General features: G+C 43.2%; 1 protein-coding gene and 1 non-coding gene across 2 annotated transcripts in view; one reads left to right on the top strand and one right to left on the bottom strand.

The window, feature by feature from the left end:
* The first annotated feature begins 843 nt into the window (after positions 1-843).
* Positions 844-17,881, top strand: part of LOC124619649 — a 64,020-nt gene continuing 46,982 nt past the window's right edge. Inside the window, exon 1 of the mRNA XM_047146179.1 lies at positions 844-994. Coding sequence (XP_047002135.1) covers positions 892-994 — 103 coding nt within the window. The 5' untranslated portion in view covers positions 844-891. The remainder of the gene's footprint in view (positions 995-17,881) is intronic.
* Trnaa-ugc lies at positions 14,751-14,825 on the bottom strand. The gene has a single exon. It is a non-coding gene; the product is annotated as a tRNA-Ala (tRNA).

The following is a 17,881-nucleotide window of genomic DNA, read 5'->3' as shown; positions in this document are numbered from 1 at the left end:
GCGTTCTTTACTACCTGTCTAGTGTTGACTAGGGCGCGTCAGCGGTGGAGGGTACACAGAGTGCTGACGCACTCTAGTGGATGCTAGACTAGTCGATGCTAAACTAGTGCTCATTCAGCAGTTAGCAATACACCCTGAGGGTAGCGCCATTTCGCCATGCACAGTCTACTTTAACGACGGCAGCGGCACGGAAATGCTTCCAGCTGTGGCCCGAAATCCAATGATGATACTCTTTCGGACGTCAGATAAAGCACTCGGTTCGCGCATTCCGACAACGACTTCACTGCTTTCCGCGTCCCCCCCCCCCCCCCCCCCACACACACACGCTTTATGTACCCACCACTGCTGGTGCTGCCAGCTGCTGTCTGTGAGTGGTTACTGCCCGCTGAGATCGATCATAGCCGGTGATCACATTAATGTGACTGGACGGTGTAGTTCAAAGTGATTTTATTCAGTTACCTGTCGTTGTTCTGTAAATTTTATTCGTAACTGTACGCGATGGCCTTAAAAAGTAGTACGCTACGGCGCACAAGTCGTCTGGTAGTAGATACTTAATGCTGCCCGTATGAAGCCGGGCCGGAGTCACTACTTACCGTGTGTTTTTAACCTCGTCAGTTTTCGCTAACTCTCCGTTCTGTTCCGAGAAAAATAAAAAAATAAAAAACAACAACATGAAACGTCGAAAGTGATGGAGTTAACTTGTGGTGTCATCGCGTTCCCAGGTACGAGAACTTCTCAAGGCCAGCCACCTTGCGTGAAAAATAAGAAGACGGGAAAGCACCGCCGCTGAAGTAATGGCTGCTGCTGCTGCTGCTGCTGCTGCTGCGGTGTTAAAAGCGCGCGCCGCTCTGCCCGCTGGTCATTATTATCCTGTGAAGCACCGGCTGAGCAATGCGCGCATCCCGTGTCCTGGTGTCGGCGCTGGCGCTGATGGCGGCGGCGATCGGCGTGGTGGAGGCAGCGCAGGCCATCAAGCCGCTGTCACCCAGTGCAGGTGAGCCCCCGGCGCTCGTACCGACCACAAACAGATTAACGCTACGAGTAAAACCACAACTTAACCTGCTACTTAATTATGATTTACAGCGCGCTCCATCTACCGGGAGATCAAAAAGTCAGTATAAATTTCAAAACTGAAAAAATCACGGAATAATGTAGATAGATAGGTACTGCAACGTAACCTTCCAGTACTGGTGGTGGTATAAGTCCACCTAAGTAGGTAGATTACCGTCGCTTTGACATGTCCTACCGCTCCTGCAAGCTACCGTCTGTAGTAAATGGTTTCTTAAATTCGCGTGGTCCACGAAATTACTGACCCCTGCGAGTTATTGCTGGGTATTAATAATTTCTAACGGACGGTTTTAACGAACCGGTAGATTTGAACGCAACAGATAACCCATTTTTTTGAACCACTACAGAAGGCACCTACACAGGGCTTAATAGGCATTATATAGCTTTTATTTGCTTTCATGACCCAGAATTCGACTGTGGTACTGACTGCCGCCTATTCTTTATGATGGAAGGAGTAAATAATCAGTCGAGGGTAGAGATTAATTGATATTTATTCAGTACCGATGGTATTTCAACAACTAGTCGTGTTTCTCTTGCAATGTACATCATCAAAACTGGTCTCTAGTTAACATGGTTCAGTTTCGCCACGTAATTATGGAATGGGACAGAGGAGCGCAGACCTGGTTTCAATCTAATTCTATACAACCGCACAATTATACCTAAACCCTCGGTCATTACATTCAGTTACTATAGATTACTCAGAACAAGTTCCGCAAGGATAATACAAGCAAAACTAGATCAGGGTGGAAGAGTATTTTGCAAATCTTTATCAAATCAGTGGGCATTAAAATCCAATACTTTTCCTAGTGGAACGAGTATTTTACTTAACGCACAACATCGCCAACAAATCAACTCGTTATGGGGGTGCGCAAGAAACATCACTTCAATGCTGTTCAACCCACATGGCCAAGTTTCAGTAGCCAACAGAAACCCAGAAAAATATGGACACACACGATTATTCCTTCCCTATTTTACATTCGCTCACTATCGTATGATTATTCATCGTGTACAATATATTTTCAGACCGAAACTACAATTTATCAATGCGGCGGTTGCTCCAAACGACCACGTGGCGCGAAAGCAAGTTCACAAAGAAAACATATGGAAAATAAATAAAAACCCCCAAAATATTACTCTAAATGAAAGACCAGATTAAAATACATTGAATGAGTGAATTTCCGTTAAGCACAGAGCAATAACGTGACCGTGAGCTTAAGGCACATGGTGCGTTGCCTGAACAAGGCACTAACGCAAGGTCTGCTGAAATTCGAGTAAATTAAGAAAATCCATTCCCGTGTGGGGTTTCAGTGGTAATTTCGCACCTGATTTCAACATCTGGACTTCATTACAGAGCAGATTTCAGACAATCTAATACCTACGTTAACATTACCAAAACGAGAGCTTCGTGTCCATGTCTGTCCAGCACCACGACCCAGGAACAAGTGCTCTTCCAACCGAATTCGCCTAACCGTTCCACCTACAAACATGGTGGGGGTGGCACGCCAACCTGACAGAGCCAATACGCGCGCCTACGTGTCATCTTTGCCCTGACCTGCAAACTTGGTCTCTGCTAAACTTGTTCACGCTTGGGAGGTTGGTACTACCCTACCCCAGAAAGACCATTCATGCAGTGTTACAATCTGTGCCTAAAGCTTTCTGCTAGTTCACACACTCACTCATTTATACCGTCCAAGCCACACAAAGGAAAGGAAAATGGGAAACGAGGTACACAACAGAAAAAAATTCAATAAATAACAATGTTTAGTCCATTCTCTCCTTTTGGATACCAGCTGAGGTATTACCATCAAGAGAAGAAACTCTTGCTAATAATTTCTGCGTGCTAGAAATTTAATAAAACATTGGAGCGGTACAACAAGTTCTGTTTCAGTACAAATTGACACACATGCTTGAAATAACATGGGGTTTTATTAGAACCAAAAAATGGAAACGTTCAAAAAAATTTCCGACAGATGGCGCTTCATCTGATCAGAATAGCAATAATTAGAATAACAAAGTAAGACAAATCAAACATGGTGTTCTTTACAGGAAATGCTCAATGTGTCCATCATCATTGCTCAACAATAGCTGTAGTCGAGGAATAAAGTTGTGAAAAGCACTGTAAATCATGTCCGGAGTTATGGTGAGGAATTGGCGTCGGATGTTGTCTTTCAGTGTCCCTAGAGATGTCGGTCAATCACGATACACTTGCGACTTCAGGTAACACCAAAGCCAATAATCGCACAGACTGAGGTCTGTGGACCTGGGAGGCCAAGCATGACGAAAGTGGCGGCTGAGCACAAGACCATCACCAAACGACGCGCTCAAGAGATCTTTCACGCGTCTAGCAATACTTTGTTGTTGTTTTTTGTTCTAATAAAACCCCATGTCATTCCAAGCATGTGTGTCAATTTTTACCTCTCTATCTACATTATTCTGTGGTTTATTAAGTTTTCAAATTTATACTGAGTTTTTGATCACCCAGTAGATCCACACGTACTCTGCAAACATGGCAGAGCATACCATGCATCACTACTAGTCATTTCTTTTAATGTTCCACTTGCAAATGGAGCGAGAAAGAAACGACTGTACAAATTTTTTTCAGTAACACAGTAGTGGAAATCAATGTAACGGCCAGGTTCCTACGCATGTATGAGGGTCACTCCAAAAGAAACGCACACTATTTTTGTAAAAATACAGTTTTCAGTCTGCATGTGTGAAAGTTTTACAGTGTGTAGATACATCCTTCCCGCTTGTTTTCAAACTTAGTTCAACCTGTTCCCGTGAGTGCCGCCGTCACAGCATGTCTTCAAGATGGCTGCTACACTTCGTCAGAAGCAACGTGCTGTCATAGAATTTCTGTGCTGTGAAAACGAGACAGTGGAAAACATCCACAAGAGGTTGAAAAAATTGTATGGAGATGCTGCTGTCGATCGCAGTACAGTTAGTCGGTGGGCAAGCAGGTTACGTGATGAAAGCGGGCACGGCAATATTGAGAATTGTCTTCGCAGCGGCAGGCCCCGTACTGCACACACGCCAGACAATGTGCAGAGAGTTAACGAATTGGTCACTGCTGACAGACGCATCACAGTGAACGAATCGTCATGCTATGTTGGGATAGGGGAAGGAAGTGTTCGCAGAATACTGAAAGTGTTGGCGTTAAAAAAGGTTTGTGCCAGGTGGGTTCCCAGGATGTTGACAGTGGCTCACAAAGAAACAAGGAAAACGGTATGCAGCGAACTTTTGGAACAGTACTAGAATGGTGGAGATGAATTTCTTGGAAGAACTGTGACAGGTGATGAAACATGGCTCCATCATTTTTCACCAGCGACAAAGAGGCACTCAGTGGAGTGGCAACATGCAAATTCACCCAAGGAAAAAAAATTCAGAACCACACCTTCTGCTGGAAAAGTTATGGCTACGGTGTTTTTCGATTCCGAAGGACTTTTGCTTGTGGACATAATGCCAAGTGGAGCCACCATAAATTCTGATGCATATGTGACGACACTGGAGAAACTTCAAGCTCGACTGAGTCGTGTTCGACGACATCGGCAAAAGGAGGACAATGCACGGCCACGTGTCAGTCAAAAATCCATGGAAGCGATCACAAAACTCGGATGGACAACACAGTCCTGACCTGGCTCCATGTGACTGTCATCTCTTTGGCAAACTGAAAGACTCTCTTCGTGGAACAAGCTTTGAAGATGATGACTCCCTTGTGGACGCTGCAAAACAGAGGCTCCAACAGGTTGGTCCAGAATTTTAGCGTGCGGGTACACAGGCGCTGGTTCCAAGATGGCGTAACGCAGTTGAGAGGGATGGAAATTATGTGGAGAAATGAAAGTATTGTTCCTAAAGGATGTATCTACACACTGTAAAACTTTCAAACGAGTAGAATAAAAGATGCATTAAAAAATAATAGTGAGAATTTCTTTTGGAGTGACCCTCAAAATACACAATGTCTGAAGCATACATGTATCGAATTTATTGTGAAAGTGGTCGCCTGCTTCGCTATGTGCTTGCCTACCATGCAGAGGGCCCGGGTTCGATTCCCGGTCGCATTGGAGATTTTTCACCACTCGTGGGCTGGCTGTTGTGTTGTGTTGTGTTGTCCTCATCATCTGCTGCAAGGCGCCCAATGTGCCGCCAACTTTGCACTTGGCGGCCAAACCCTAATGGGACCTCCCGCCCAACAATGCCGTACGATCATTTCATTTTTTTTCTTTCATTGTCAAAGTAGTAAATACACGGAAGACATAATCATGACGGAATTACGTAGTTCGTTTCATAAAACGAGTTACAAGATAAGCTGTTTGCATTTCTTGGATGGAAATTGATATGAAGGCACTCACTGTCCTGTTGAGTTATTGCACGGTTCGTAGCAGGAGGGTTCCTGTGAAGTTTGGAAGGTAGGAGACGAGATACTGGCAGAAGTAAAGCTCTGAGGACGAGGTCTGAGTCGTGCTTGCGTATCACAAAGTGTTGAGTGCTATTGACCAGGGATTTCAAATTGATTCCTTATTTCTGGATTTCCGGAAGGCCTTTTACACCGTACCGCACAAGCGGCTTGTAGTGAAATTGCTTGTTTATGGAATATCGTCTCAATTATTTGACTGGATTCTCGATTTCCTGTCAGAGAGGTCACCTTTCGTAGTAACTGACGGGAAAACATTGAGTAAAACAGAAGTGATTTGTGGCGTTACCAAAGGTAGTGGGATAGGCCTTTTGCTGTTCCTTATCTGTGTAAACGAGTTTGGAAACAATCCGAGCATCCGTCTTAGGTTGTTTGCAGCTGACGCTGTCGTTTATCGACTAGTAAAGTCATCAGACGATCGAAACAAATAGCAAATCGATTTAGAAAAGATATCTGTATGGTGCGAAAATTGGCAACTGATCCAAAATAACGAAAAGTGTGAGGTCATCCACATGAATGCTAAAAGGAATCCGTTAAACTTCGGTTACACGATAAATCAGTCAAACCTAAAGACCGTAAATTCAACTAAATACTTAGGAATTACAATTACGAACAACTTAAATTGAAAGGAACACATAGAAAAGGTTGTGGGGAAGGCCAACCAAAGACTGAGTGTTATTGGCAGGACACTTAGGAAATGTAACAGATCTACAAAGGAGACTACACTATGCTTGTCCGTCCTCTTCTAGAATACTGCTGTTAGGTGTGCGATCCTTACCGGATAGAACTGACGGAGTACATCGAAAAAGTTCATAGAAGGGCGGGACGTTTTGTATTATCGCGAAATGGGGGAGAGAGTGTAACTGAAATTATATAGGATTTGGGATGGACATCAATAAAACGAAGACGTTTTTCTTTCCGAAGTAATATTCTCAAGAAATTCCAATCAACAACTTTCTCCTCCAAATGCAAAAATATTTTGTTGACACCGACCTACATAGGGAGAAACGATCATGATAAAATAAGGGAAATCAGAGCTTGTACTGAAAGACATAGGTGTTCGTTCTTTCCGCGCGCTATACGATATTGGAATAACAGAATCGTGAAGGTGGTTCGATGAACCCTCTGCCAGGCACTTAAATGTGATTTGCAGAGAATCCATATGGATGTAGATGTACTTTGTCCACCCTCTGTTCTTTCTAATTACGTCAAAAATTCTCTTCGATATTGATTTTTGCTAAGGTAGTGAAACTGTCACTTTTCTCGTGTCGTTCACTTCAGCTCACATACGGGTTCAGATTGTCTTTTATTGCGACAAACGCGCCTTGCAAGTATTTCACAAAGGTTTGCTACGGGTTTCGTATCCAGGCTACGTGCAAGCCAATACAAGACATCGATATCTTTATCTTCAAACCACGTTTTTGTTGTACAGAAATCTGTAGAGATCCATTATCTTGTTGAAAAATTAGACTTTCGTCCCTTAGTTGCTTGTACATTCTAATCCATTCTGTCTCGAGAATCTCAGCACATATTACAGTTCATTTTAGTGGTCACCCAAGCAATGCGTGATTTACATTTAGTGCAGAATGCTGCCGAAATAATAACACTTCCACTGTTCATTTCTACCTGCTACTCTGCCCACAAATGACGTCAATCATATTTAAATTCATCCTACCTATCTAAATTAAACTTCTTGTTATCACTGAAGATGAGTTTGTCTCATTTTGAAGTCCAGGGCACACGTTTTTCAGCAAACTCCAATCTAACCTGTTTAGTTTTGGTGTTATACTAGATTTCTGCAACGTTTCTTGAATGCAAGATGTTTTCATCTGACAAAATTTGTCGTAAACGTAAGGCAGTTACTGGCAATTGTAAATGAGCAGCTAGTTGAGAAGAATAACGGTTTGTTGCCCTTACTTTGCGCAAAAATAACCGTTTCGATGCTTGAGATAATTTATTACTTTGCACATATTTTCCGTTTTGTCCGTATCGTGGGCCGAATCTAACCAAATTATAAATCACTGTATTTGAACGGTTCAAGAGTCCCATTGTCTTCCACGCACCGATTTTTGATTTTCCATTACATGATAATTGTTTTGCTAGTGGCTACGTCACAATCGTTGTTTGTGTACACGATTCGCAATGTCACTAAAGGTGTCTATTTCCTATCTGCAGGAAATGCATGTACGCACACACTAACATCGCACGGAGCCGACTGCCTTTATACTAAGTTCCACGTTCTGACATCTAAATCGTTGAGTTCTTGTTGTGTACTGTACTACTGACATCAGTTGCGATACTATCTGACTGCATTAGTCAGTATACTGTATCTCATACTATTGCAAATACACTGCGCGCAACTATCCCAACCGACAATGTTAATTTTTCTGGAAAAATCCATACATTTACACTATTTCCCACTATTGAAACTGCTGCCAGTCGCCTTTTTGACGCTACAGTTTTTATTTTCCCATTACGGGTTTCGAGTCGCCCACCGACCGATCATCAGATAGTACGCAGTTCTTAGTGATTGTAGCATTGTCAGCGTCGTTGTGTAGCTGCGGCAAGACGGGAAAAAATTTAAACAAATAAGAATTCATTGTGGTGATCTGAAAATATTTTCATTGTTAGATGGAGCTGTGGCAGTAATTGTAACTCTTTTAATTCATGGGATTAATCCTGCCACACAAAAATATTTGGGAAACATAGTTTATATTTGCTAGTTATGTTAATTACGCGGCACTGCATAAACTTTGCCATAGGTAACTGATTTATTTAATTCCGGTAATTTCAGGTGAGGGCTGTTTATCTGCCACTTTTTTCAAAAAACTAACAACTGACTAAAACACCTGCCGTTATTTCATGCAGTACAACGCAAGAGTACACACTGCAGATGCGTGTATAACAGTACATTATCTGATCAAATGGATCCTGACACCTGTTAGTGGACATTAATGTAGGGCCTCTGCACCCCTTGGCTTTATGACGGCTTGAACTGTTCTGGAGGCACTTTCAACGAGATGTCTGAATGTCCATGGAGAAATGAACGGTCATTCTTTCTCAAAAGCAAAACTAGAGAAGGTAAGATGTAGCAAACCGGTTTCGGGAACGAAGTCGACGTTGTAACTTATCCGAAAAGTGTCCTGGGCAGGAACATGTGTAGTTGTGCAGGCCAGTACATTTCAGGAACGTTACTGTCGAAAAACCATACCCTCACAGGTGCTGCTTTACGGCATCATGCGCTATCACGCCGATTCGAGTACAGTCATTGTCTCCTCTACCATGCGCGTAACACTATTCTGTAAAATGTCTTCATATCCTTCAGCATTTAGCGTTTTGTTAAGCGCAGTTTGGACACCGCGAAAACTCGCCGTACAGTAAACTACCCCTTCCGTACTTCACTGTTGGCAGTACACATGATGGCAAGTAACGTTTCCCAGGCATTCACTAGACCCAAAAACTTCGATTGGACTGCTACAGGGCCTAGCGTGATTCGCCATTCCAAACCACTTGCTTCCAGTTATCCATCGTTCAGTGGCGTTTACTTCAATCGTCGCTCAGTATTGAGTACAAAGATGTGCGGCTTATGAGAAGCTGCTCGAGAACTGTACCCCACTTTTCTTAACTCCCTATATAGTGTTCCTTTCCATATATTTGACATGAACAATATAAATAACTACAAAAGAACTATACATGCATAATGTTGTGTGAACTTAAATGCCTAATTATAATACGGACAAAGTGACGAAATAACTTTAAAGACAATTTATCGATTCTGATAATAGAAAAAAGACATTATTCTCCGTGATATAAGATGAAATGTGTAAACTAAAGAACACTATAATCTTTGTTATATTATTAAAGGACGGAAAGGCAATGAACTTAGTCGTCTTCTGATGTTTTCTTGTGTCTTAGCTATTGTTTGAGTGCAGAAAGTACGATTGTATTGCGATAGCTTTTGTCTTGCTCTCGTTTAATTACTAGAACAGAATTGATGTGTAAAAGAGTTACGAAAATATAATATCCTAATCTGGAGTGCAGAGTAATCATTTAAGGAACCCACGCAACATTTGTTATAACGTAAGAGTTTGTGTAGCATTTTTTGCAGCTGCTGCGGAGCTAGCTGCGATCATCTTTGACTTAGAAAGTTGGCCGCCATTACGCGGCGCATTTAAACTTTTTATTTCCACAGGAAATACGACGAAGCCGGAGCAGAAGAACTTATTTAAAAATACTATCAAAATTAATTAGCATCAAATCACAAGATTTATTTTATCATAAAGTGACTATTTTCAGTGATACAATTTATTAAGCGTCGGGTGCCTCTTTGCATAAATTTTATTACGCTAACGTATGTGCTATTATTTGTAGGGAACCTGGTGCTCGTTTTCAATCAGAATTTAAAGTTTAATTTGGCAAACTGCAAATATAGTATTGCTTATTTGTAATTGTTTCTTACGAGGTTTTATGAAAGACAGCTTTACGAAATTTCAACTTCACGAACTTAATAGAATCCTCATATAGCTTATAGCAGAAAGAGACATTACACCTACATACTGTCGTTGTTTTAACTGGACTGCCGTTGACGCTTTGCAACTCACGAGCGATTATTTCCATTGATTGTATCCCGTTTTTACATTCACCTTCAGCCGCGCTCGACAGTCTGTGTCCTTTAATAGGTGAGGTCTGTCTGATCTCGATTTAGCTGCAGTTGTTCCTTCGCATTTCCACTTCACAGTCACATAGCCAACCGGGCAGCCTTTACAGTGGTTGAAATGTCCCTAATAGATGTGTTACCCCGGTGCCACACAATGTCTACTCCACGTTCAAAGTCACCGAACTCTCATAAGCGACTTATTCTGCTCTTTCTGATTTTCTACCCTCAACACAATACTCTCCGCCATCTTCTGCACTGACAGGTCCTCCTCTCGTGGAATCTGGTGGCCAATATGCTCTACGTAGGGGTGTCTGGATACTTTTGTACAAATAGTGTGTTACGAGCTTGTTATCACATGGTATCTCCGAAAAAACCATGAATAATAGAAAAAATAGTCCATCTGATCAATGGATGAAGGAAGTAAAAATGTTCAGCGAAATTCAGCAATACAGAAATACTGTACAAGTCAATTGGGAATGAAATAAATCAGGAGCACAGGGCAGCTAAGGCAAGCATGAAAAAGGTGAAGAAATCGAAGCAGAAATTACTGTTGGAAGGACTGACACAGCATGCGGAGCAGTCATAACAACCTTCGGTGAAATTAAAAACATTGATGGTAACGTTAACAGTGCAGTGAGAATACCACTATTAAATGCAGAGGAGAGAGCGGATGGATGGACGGGTTACAATGAAAGCCTCTATGAGGAGAAGACGTGTCTGGTGACTTGACAGAAAAAGAAACAGAAGTCGATAGCGAAGAAAAAATGGTTCAAATGGCTCTGAGCACTATGGGACTTAACATCTGAGGTCATCACTCCCCTAGTCCTTAGAACTACTTAAACCTAACTAACCCAAGGACATCACACACAACCATGCCCGAGGTAGGAATCGAACATGCGACCGTAGCGGTCGCGCGGTTCAGGACTGAAGCGCCTAGAACCGCTCGACCACAGCGGCCGGCGATAGCGAAGAGATAAGGGATCTAGTATCACAATCAGAATTTCAAAGAACTTTGAATGACTTAGCGCCAACGGCCCTGCCACAGTGGTAACACCGGTCCCCGTCAGATCACCGAAGTTAAGCGCTGTCTGGCTGCGCTAGCACTTGGATAGGTGACCATTGGTCTGCCGAGCGCTGTTGGCAAGCAGGGTGCACTCAGCCCTTGTGAGGCAAACTGAAGAGCTACTTGATTGAGAAGTAGTGGTTCTGGTCTCGTAAGCTGACACGGCCGGGAGAGCGGTGTGCTGACCACATGCGCTTCCGTATCCGCATCCAGTGACGCCTGTGGTCTGAGGATGACACGGCGGCCGGTCGGTACTGTTCGGCCTTCCAAGGCCTGTTCGGACGGAGTTTAGTTTTAGTTTGGTTTTGAATGACTTAAGATCAAACAAGGAAGAAGATACAGATAACAATCTATCAGAATTTCTAAAATAATTGAGGTAAGTGGCAACAAAACGATTATTCACGTTCGTGTGTAAAGTCTATGAGTCTCGCTATATACCAACTGACTTTTAGAAGAGTATCATCAACACAATTCCGAAGATGACAAAAGCCGACACGTGCGAAAATTATGGCACAGTCAGTGTAACAGCGCAGACAAGAAAAATATACAGAAAAGGAAAAGAAAACTGATCTGTTCGATGACAGCCAGTTTGGCTTTAGGAAAGGTAAAGGCACCAGAGAGGCAGTTCTAATGTTGCAGCTGATAATGGTAGAGGTACATAAGGTAAATTAAGAAACGTACATAGGATTTGTCGACCTGGAAGAAAGCGTTCGACAACATAAAATGGTGTCAGATGTTCTAAGGAAAATAAGGGTAGTCTATAGTGAAGGACTGGTAATATACAACATATACAAGAACTAAGACGAAACAACGAGACTGCAGTATCAACGACGAAGTACTCGGATTAAAACGAGTATAAGACAGGGATGTTGTCTTTCACCACTACTGTTTTAAACTCGTACATCGAAGAAACAGTGACAAAAGTAAAAGAAAGGTTCAAAAGTGGGATTAAAATTCAAGGCGAGAGGGTGTCAATGATGAGAGATTCGCTAACGACGTTGCTATCCTTAGTTAAAGGGAAGAAGAATAACAGGATATGCTGGATCGAGTAAACAGTCTGATGACAACAGAATATGGATTGACAGTAAACCGAAGAAAGACGAAAGTAATAAGGAGTATCGGAAATGAGAACTAAGAGAAACTTAACATCACAATTATGTACGATGCAGTAGACGAAATCGAGGAATTCGTCTACCTAGGCAGCAGAAATGGTTAACCGACCAAGGGGGGATATAAAAAGGAGACTCGCACTGGCAAGAAGGACGTACCTGGCCAAGAGAAGTCTACTAGTATCAAACACAGGCCCTAATTTGAAGAAGGAATTTCTGAGAACGTGCGTTTGGAGCACAGAAATATGGACAGTGGGAAAACCGGAACAGAAGAGACGTGAAGAATTTGGGATGTAGTGCTAGACATGAATGCTGAAAATTATGCGGATCTGCAGAGGTAAGAAATGAGGAGATTCTCCGCAGAATCGACAAGGGAAGGAACTTCTAGGAAACTCTGACAAGAAAAAGGGACAAGATGATAGGACATCCGTTAAGATACAAGGTAGCGACTTCCATGGTATTACAGGGAACTGTAGAGAGTAAAAATTGAAGAGGAAGGCAGAGATTGGAATACATGCAACAAACACCGAAGTACCAGGCAAAGGGAGGCAAGTGGGAACCACCCTTCAGTGCTCCTCACCATGTCACCGTCTGTCTAGGGGACATGCTTGGCTCTTTTGCTCCCAGCAAGTCCCTCCAGCTATTGTCATACACATACCCCCCTCCCCCGTCTGGGTATTTTTTCCCGCTTAATGCCACACATAGCACTAGCATCATACCCGATGCAGCCTGTAATTCTAGTGTTAACTATAATTTGGCGACTACGAAAGAGGATTTCTGAGGGAAGCAGAAGAAGCAAATCTGGCCCCTAGATACACAGCAACCCCCCTGTGAGCAGGTATCGAAACCGCTGTTTCATGCTTCCATGGAAGCAGAAGTCACAAACTGAAGTACAGATCGCTCATGTATTGTTCGTAATCGAAACTGAAATTATCTCATTAACGACATGATCAGCGAATTTATTAATTGCAACAATTACATGCACTTACTAAATGGAAAGCAAACAGTACCATATAGAAGTAATACTATCATTTTTTAATGGGTGATCCCGACAGCCCGAAACAAGTAGTGCATATAAATATAGGGAGTCCTGGGTATAAATGTACATATTTCTAATGATGACTGAGGTCGGTGTCTTGGACAACATTACATCAGTATTTACGCCGTTTGCAGACTAATAATTACAGCTAATACAAGTTTTGTTTTTAGGTTGGATAGTACCTACACGTACACGTGGCACAGGCAAGCCACTAATGCTTGTTTTCCCATGGACAGAAGGTCATGTATTGAAATGTGGACGTGTGTACGCAAAACTTACTTAGAGGTGTAGTTTCGGCAGTGCAGAAAACGTCAGGTCCTGAAGTTTCTGAAGTGTTTGTGTAACAACTTTTCGAGAAAGACCAACCAACACACTGATGTGCGTACATATTAAGGCTTCAAAGTGGTTCAAATGGCTCTGAGCACTATGGGACTTAACTTCTCAGGTTATCAGTCCCCTAGAACTTAGAAATACTTAAACCTAACTAACCTAAGGACATCACACACATCAATGCCCGAGGCAGGATTCGAACCTGCGCCCGTAGCAGTCCCGCGGTTCCAGACTGCAGCGCCTAGAACCGCTCGGCCACCACGGCCGGCCATATTAAGGCACCACGTATAAAAATATCTGTACTTACACCTGTTACACCTTGTATTTCAACTACAGCCTGATGAGTTATGTCTTTCTTCAGAGGTAAAACTTGCAACACAGTGCATGGAAGACGTTTTCCCTTTTATTGAAGCTGTCATACTTTACATACTGGTAACTTTGCACAACCATTTCACTTTCAGTCGTGCTTAGGTAGCTCAGACGGTAGAGCACTTGCCCGCGAAAGAAAATGGTCCTAAAATCGAGTCTCGGTCCGGCACAAAGTTTTAATATGCCAGGAAGTTTCATTTCACTTTTACCATCATCCACTTGCGTGTGTGTGTGTGTGTGTGTGTGTGTGTGTGTGTGTGTGTGTGTGTGTGTGTCTGACTCATCATCACTTACTTCAGATGTGATTGTTTTCAAGATAAATTCATCGACAGCAATATAGTCAACAACAGCCCAGCGTTATTCCTCTGTCTCTTGCACGCTTTTTGCAGTATCCGTCACAATCTTCAGCAGCAACTGATGGAAAAGAAGTGTCTACGAGACTCCGTACATTTGCGGCAGACACGTACCCTGATATGTTGCGCACCCTAACAAGCCCTTTCTTTTTCGCCGATGCTAATTCTGTTACGTTTAGACCGCAATTATAAGGCGACGAGTGTCTTCTTTCAGCCAACTAGTCCTCAGCATATGATTTTTCAGTTGTCCTATTCTCATAAACTAATACACGAAGTGAAATGATAATTAAATGAACACCCTAGCTGCAAACAGGCGTTGATGTTCTTCATTGGGGACATATTGAAAATGTGTGCCCCGACCGGGACTCGAACCCGGTATCTCCTGCTTGCATGGCAGACGCTCTATCCATCTGAGCCACCGAGGGCACTGTGCAACAAAATTAAAGGATCACTCACTTGAATGAACCCTTCGACGTATAGATTTTAAATTTGGCTCAAAGATTCCGAAAATCTTTCTCTGTACGCGTGGGGCCCTACGGCGTCACCCTCGGCCTCGTCGATGCTTCTAATAGTCAGGTGTCGACACATGCAAAGAAAAACCACAGCTCGTAAATTCACGTGAGCTGTAAAGTGAGTTTATGATGTCACATTGGCACCAAATTTTACTACAATTCTGCCCAACGCCACAGTGCATGTGTCACACGATGAGAAAGTTGTCAGAGCTCCTGTTACACACATTTCACCTCTTCTTCTGAGGTCCGAACAACGACACCCAGCCTTGAAGTCACGGAGCTTGCTAACGAGTAGAAGAGGAAAAAATTTCAGACACACCGCCGCTTAGAATCGACATGAAAAGGCCTCAGGAGGTGGCATAGATGTCCTCAATAAAACCACCCCTGGCCCTGGGGCGTTGGTTCCCACACATTTCACAGTTTAAAACAACAGTTCGCAGAGTTTTGTGTGACAGGAAGATGTTCTTGACAACTTTTGGCACCGATGAAACCCTAGGGCGTTTCAACCCTTCTCGAAAGACATTGTGAGGCTGCATTCCAATTGAACGTGTTCACAATTTCTGCTCTCGTGTACAGGCTGGAACCACTATAGAGCGTTCAAAACCATTCAACGAAATATTAACGTGATCCGAAGCGGCAAAGGGTACTTCAGCTTTTTCAGCCTTCATATTGTCCGGTTTGCTGTGGTGCAACTACGCGGGAGTCCAAGATGAAGACGTGTGTGAATGAAACGACAGAGGGTCCCTCTAAGACCCCCCTCCTCCCCCACCCACACCCCAGTACAAATGTACCTGTCAGAAACTTTGACACCAGTTTAGCTTCGCGGCTGCTCTAGCGCCTGAAGTCAGGCAAATCCCACCAAAGCGGTATCGGTTGCCAAATCCTCAGGCACCAGTCCTGAAACCAGGCCATTTGTTGTCGAAATTCCTGAAGGTACATTTCTAACGTGCTCAACAGTGGTGCGTGGGTGTTATCGAACAGGGGGGCGGTGTTAGAGGGAACCTTTGACGTTTTATTCACACACAAATTAATGTTTCACACCCGTGCGATCACGCCACAGGAAGATTGAAAAAGCTTAAGTGCCCTTTGCTGCTTCGGTTCACGATAACATTTCGTTGATTAGTTTTGAACGGTCCTTAGTGGTTCCAACCTTTACACGAGAGCAAAAAGAACAATGGGGATGCAGCCTCACAATATCCTTCGACAAAGGTTGAAATGTCAGACGTTGTCAAGAACTTCTTCCCTTCGCTCAACGCACTGCGAACTGTCGTTTTCAGCTACGAAATGTGCTGGAAACAACGCCCCAGGGCAAGTGGTGCTTTCATTGACGCCATTTATGCCACACTCTTAGGCCTTTTCGTGTCGATTCTTACCGGCGGTACGTCTGAGACGTAATCTTCTGCCACCCATTAGCAAACCGCATGACTTCTACGCTGGGTGTCGCTGTTCGAACTTCCATCGTACAGACGTTAAAAGAAGGAGTGAAATCTAGGTAAGAGGGGCTGCGACGAGCTGCTCATCGAGTGAGATCCACAGTGTCATTGGGCAGAATTATGGTGAAATTTGGTGCCAATGTGACATCATTAACCCACCTTACAACTCATATAAATTCCGATCTGTGGCCTTTTTTTCACAAGTGTCGACATCTTGCTGTTTGAAGCATTGTCGAACCAGAGGTTGACGTGCGGGATTCTACGCTTTTCTACTGTTACAGTAGAAATGGGAGGCAAATATTGGGTTTCGAAAAAGTGAATCTTGAATTCAGTTGGGCAGTGTACATATTCAGGTCTGTGGTGCCTATCACCGAATTTACAGTTAACACACTGTATACACTTTCAGATACCCCGGCTATTGTTTTAACTTTTCAATAAAAAACAGTGTCAAGAACTCTAAAATGAACCTTTATCTCAACGATGATCCCCTCATTCGAGCAGGATTTTTTACCACTGACCCATTTCTTCATAATTTCAGTTCTTCATATTTTAGAATGAGAGCACTTAGTGACTTAGAACAGAGTTTACGCATAATTTCAAAAAATTACGATACCTTTTTCTCGACGACGACCTCCAAAAAATGATGAAAGCAAAGAACTTTATTGCCTACTACATTTTCGTGGTCTTGCAGAAAACTGCCGTATTATGCGTGACGTTTAAATTTATTACTTTTTTTTACTACTACCGCTAATCACGACAAATTTTGCAGATTGTATTCATATGCGCCGCTAAATATTCTTTAAATACGAAATGAATTAAGCGTGTGGAATCGTTGGCTGTGAGGCCCCATCCGGGGAACTTCGGCCGCCAAATGCCAGTCTTATTTCAGTCCACGCCACATAGGGCGACTTGCGCGCCGGTGATGGAAATGAAATAAGGATGAGGACAACACAACACCCAGTCAACGAGCGGAGAAAATCTTCAACCCAGCCGGGAAGCGAACACGGGCCTGCTTGCACGGGAGGCAAGCACGCTACCACCCAGCTAAGCAGGCGGACAGTTACAAACTATATCGCTGTAGGACACATAGTTCAGGAGATATTACGTCACAAACTTTGAGCTGTGTCAAAACGAAACTGCAGGGCAATATTCGCTAGCGATACAGATGAAATATGAGTACAAATATCTGTGAAACCTAGACTACTGGCCATTAAAATTGCTACACCAAGAAGAAATGCAGATGATATACGTGTATTCATTGGACAAATATATTATACTAGAACTGACATGTGATTACATTTGCACGCAATGTGGGTGCATATATCCTGAGAAATCAGTACACAGAACAACCACCTCTAGCCGTAATAACTACCTTGATACGCCTGGGCATTGAGTCAAACAGAGCTTGGATGGCGTGTACAGGTGCAGCTGCCCATGCAGCTTCAACAAGATACCACAGTTCATCAGGAGTAGTGACTGGCGTATTGTGACGAGCCAGTTGCTTGGCCACCACTGACCAGACGTTTTCAGTTGGTGC

Source organism: Schistocerca americana, chromosome 6 (assembly GCF_021461395.2).
Source record: "Schistocerca americana isolate TAMUIC-IGC-003095 chromosome 6, iqSchAmer2.1, whole genome shotgun sequence".
NCBI classification, from domain to species: domain Eukaryota; kingdom Metazoa; phylum Arthropoda; class Insecta; order Orthoptera; family Acrididae; genus Schistocerca; species Schistocerca americana.
This window is presented reverse-complemented; position numbering and strand designations above follow the sequence as displayed.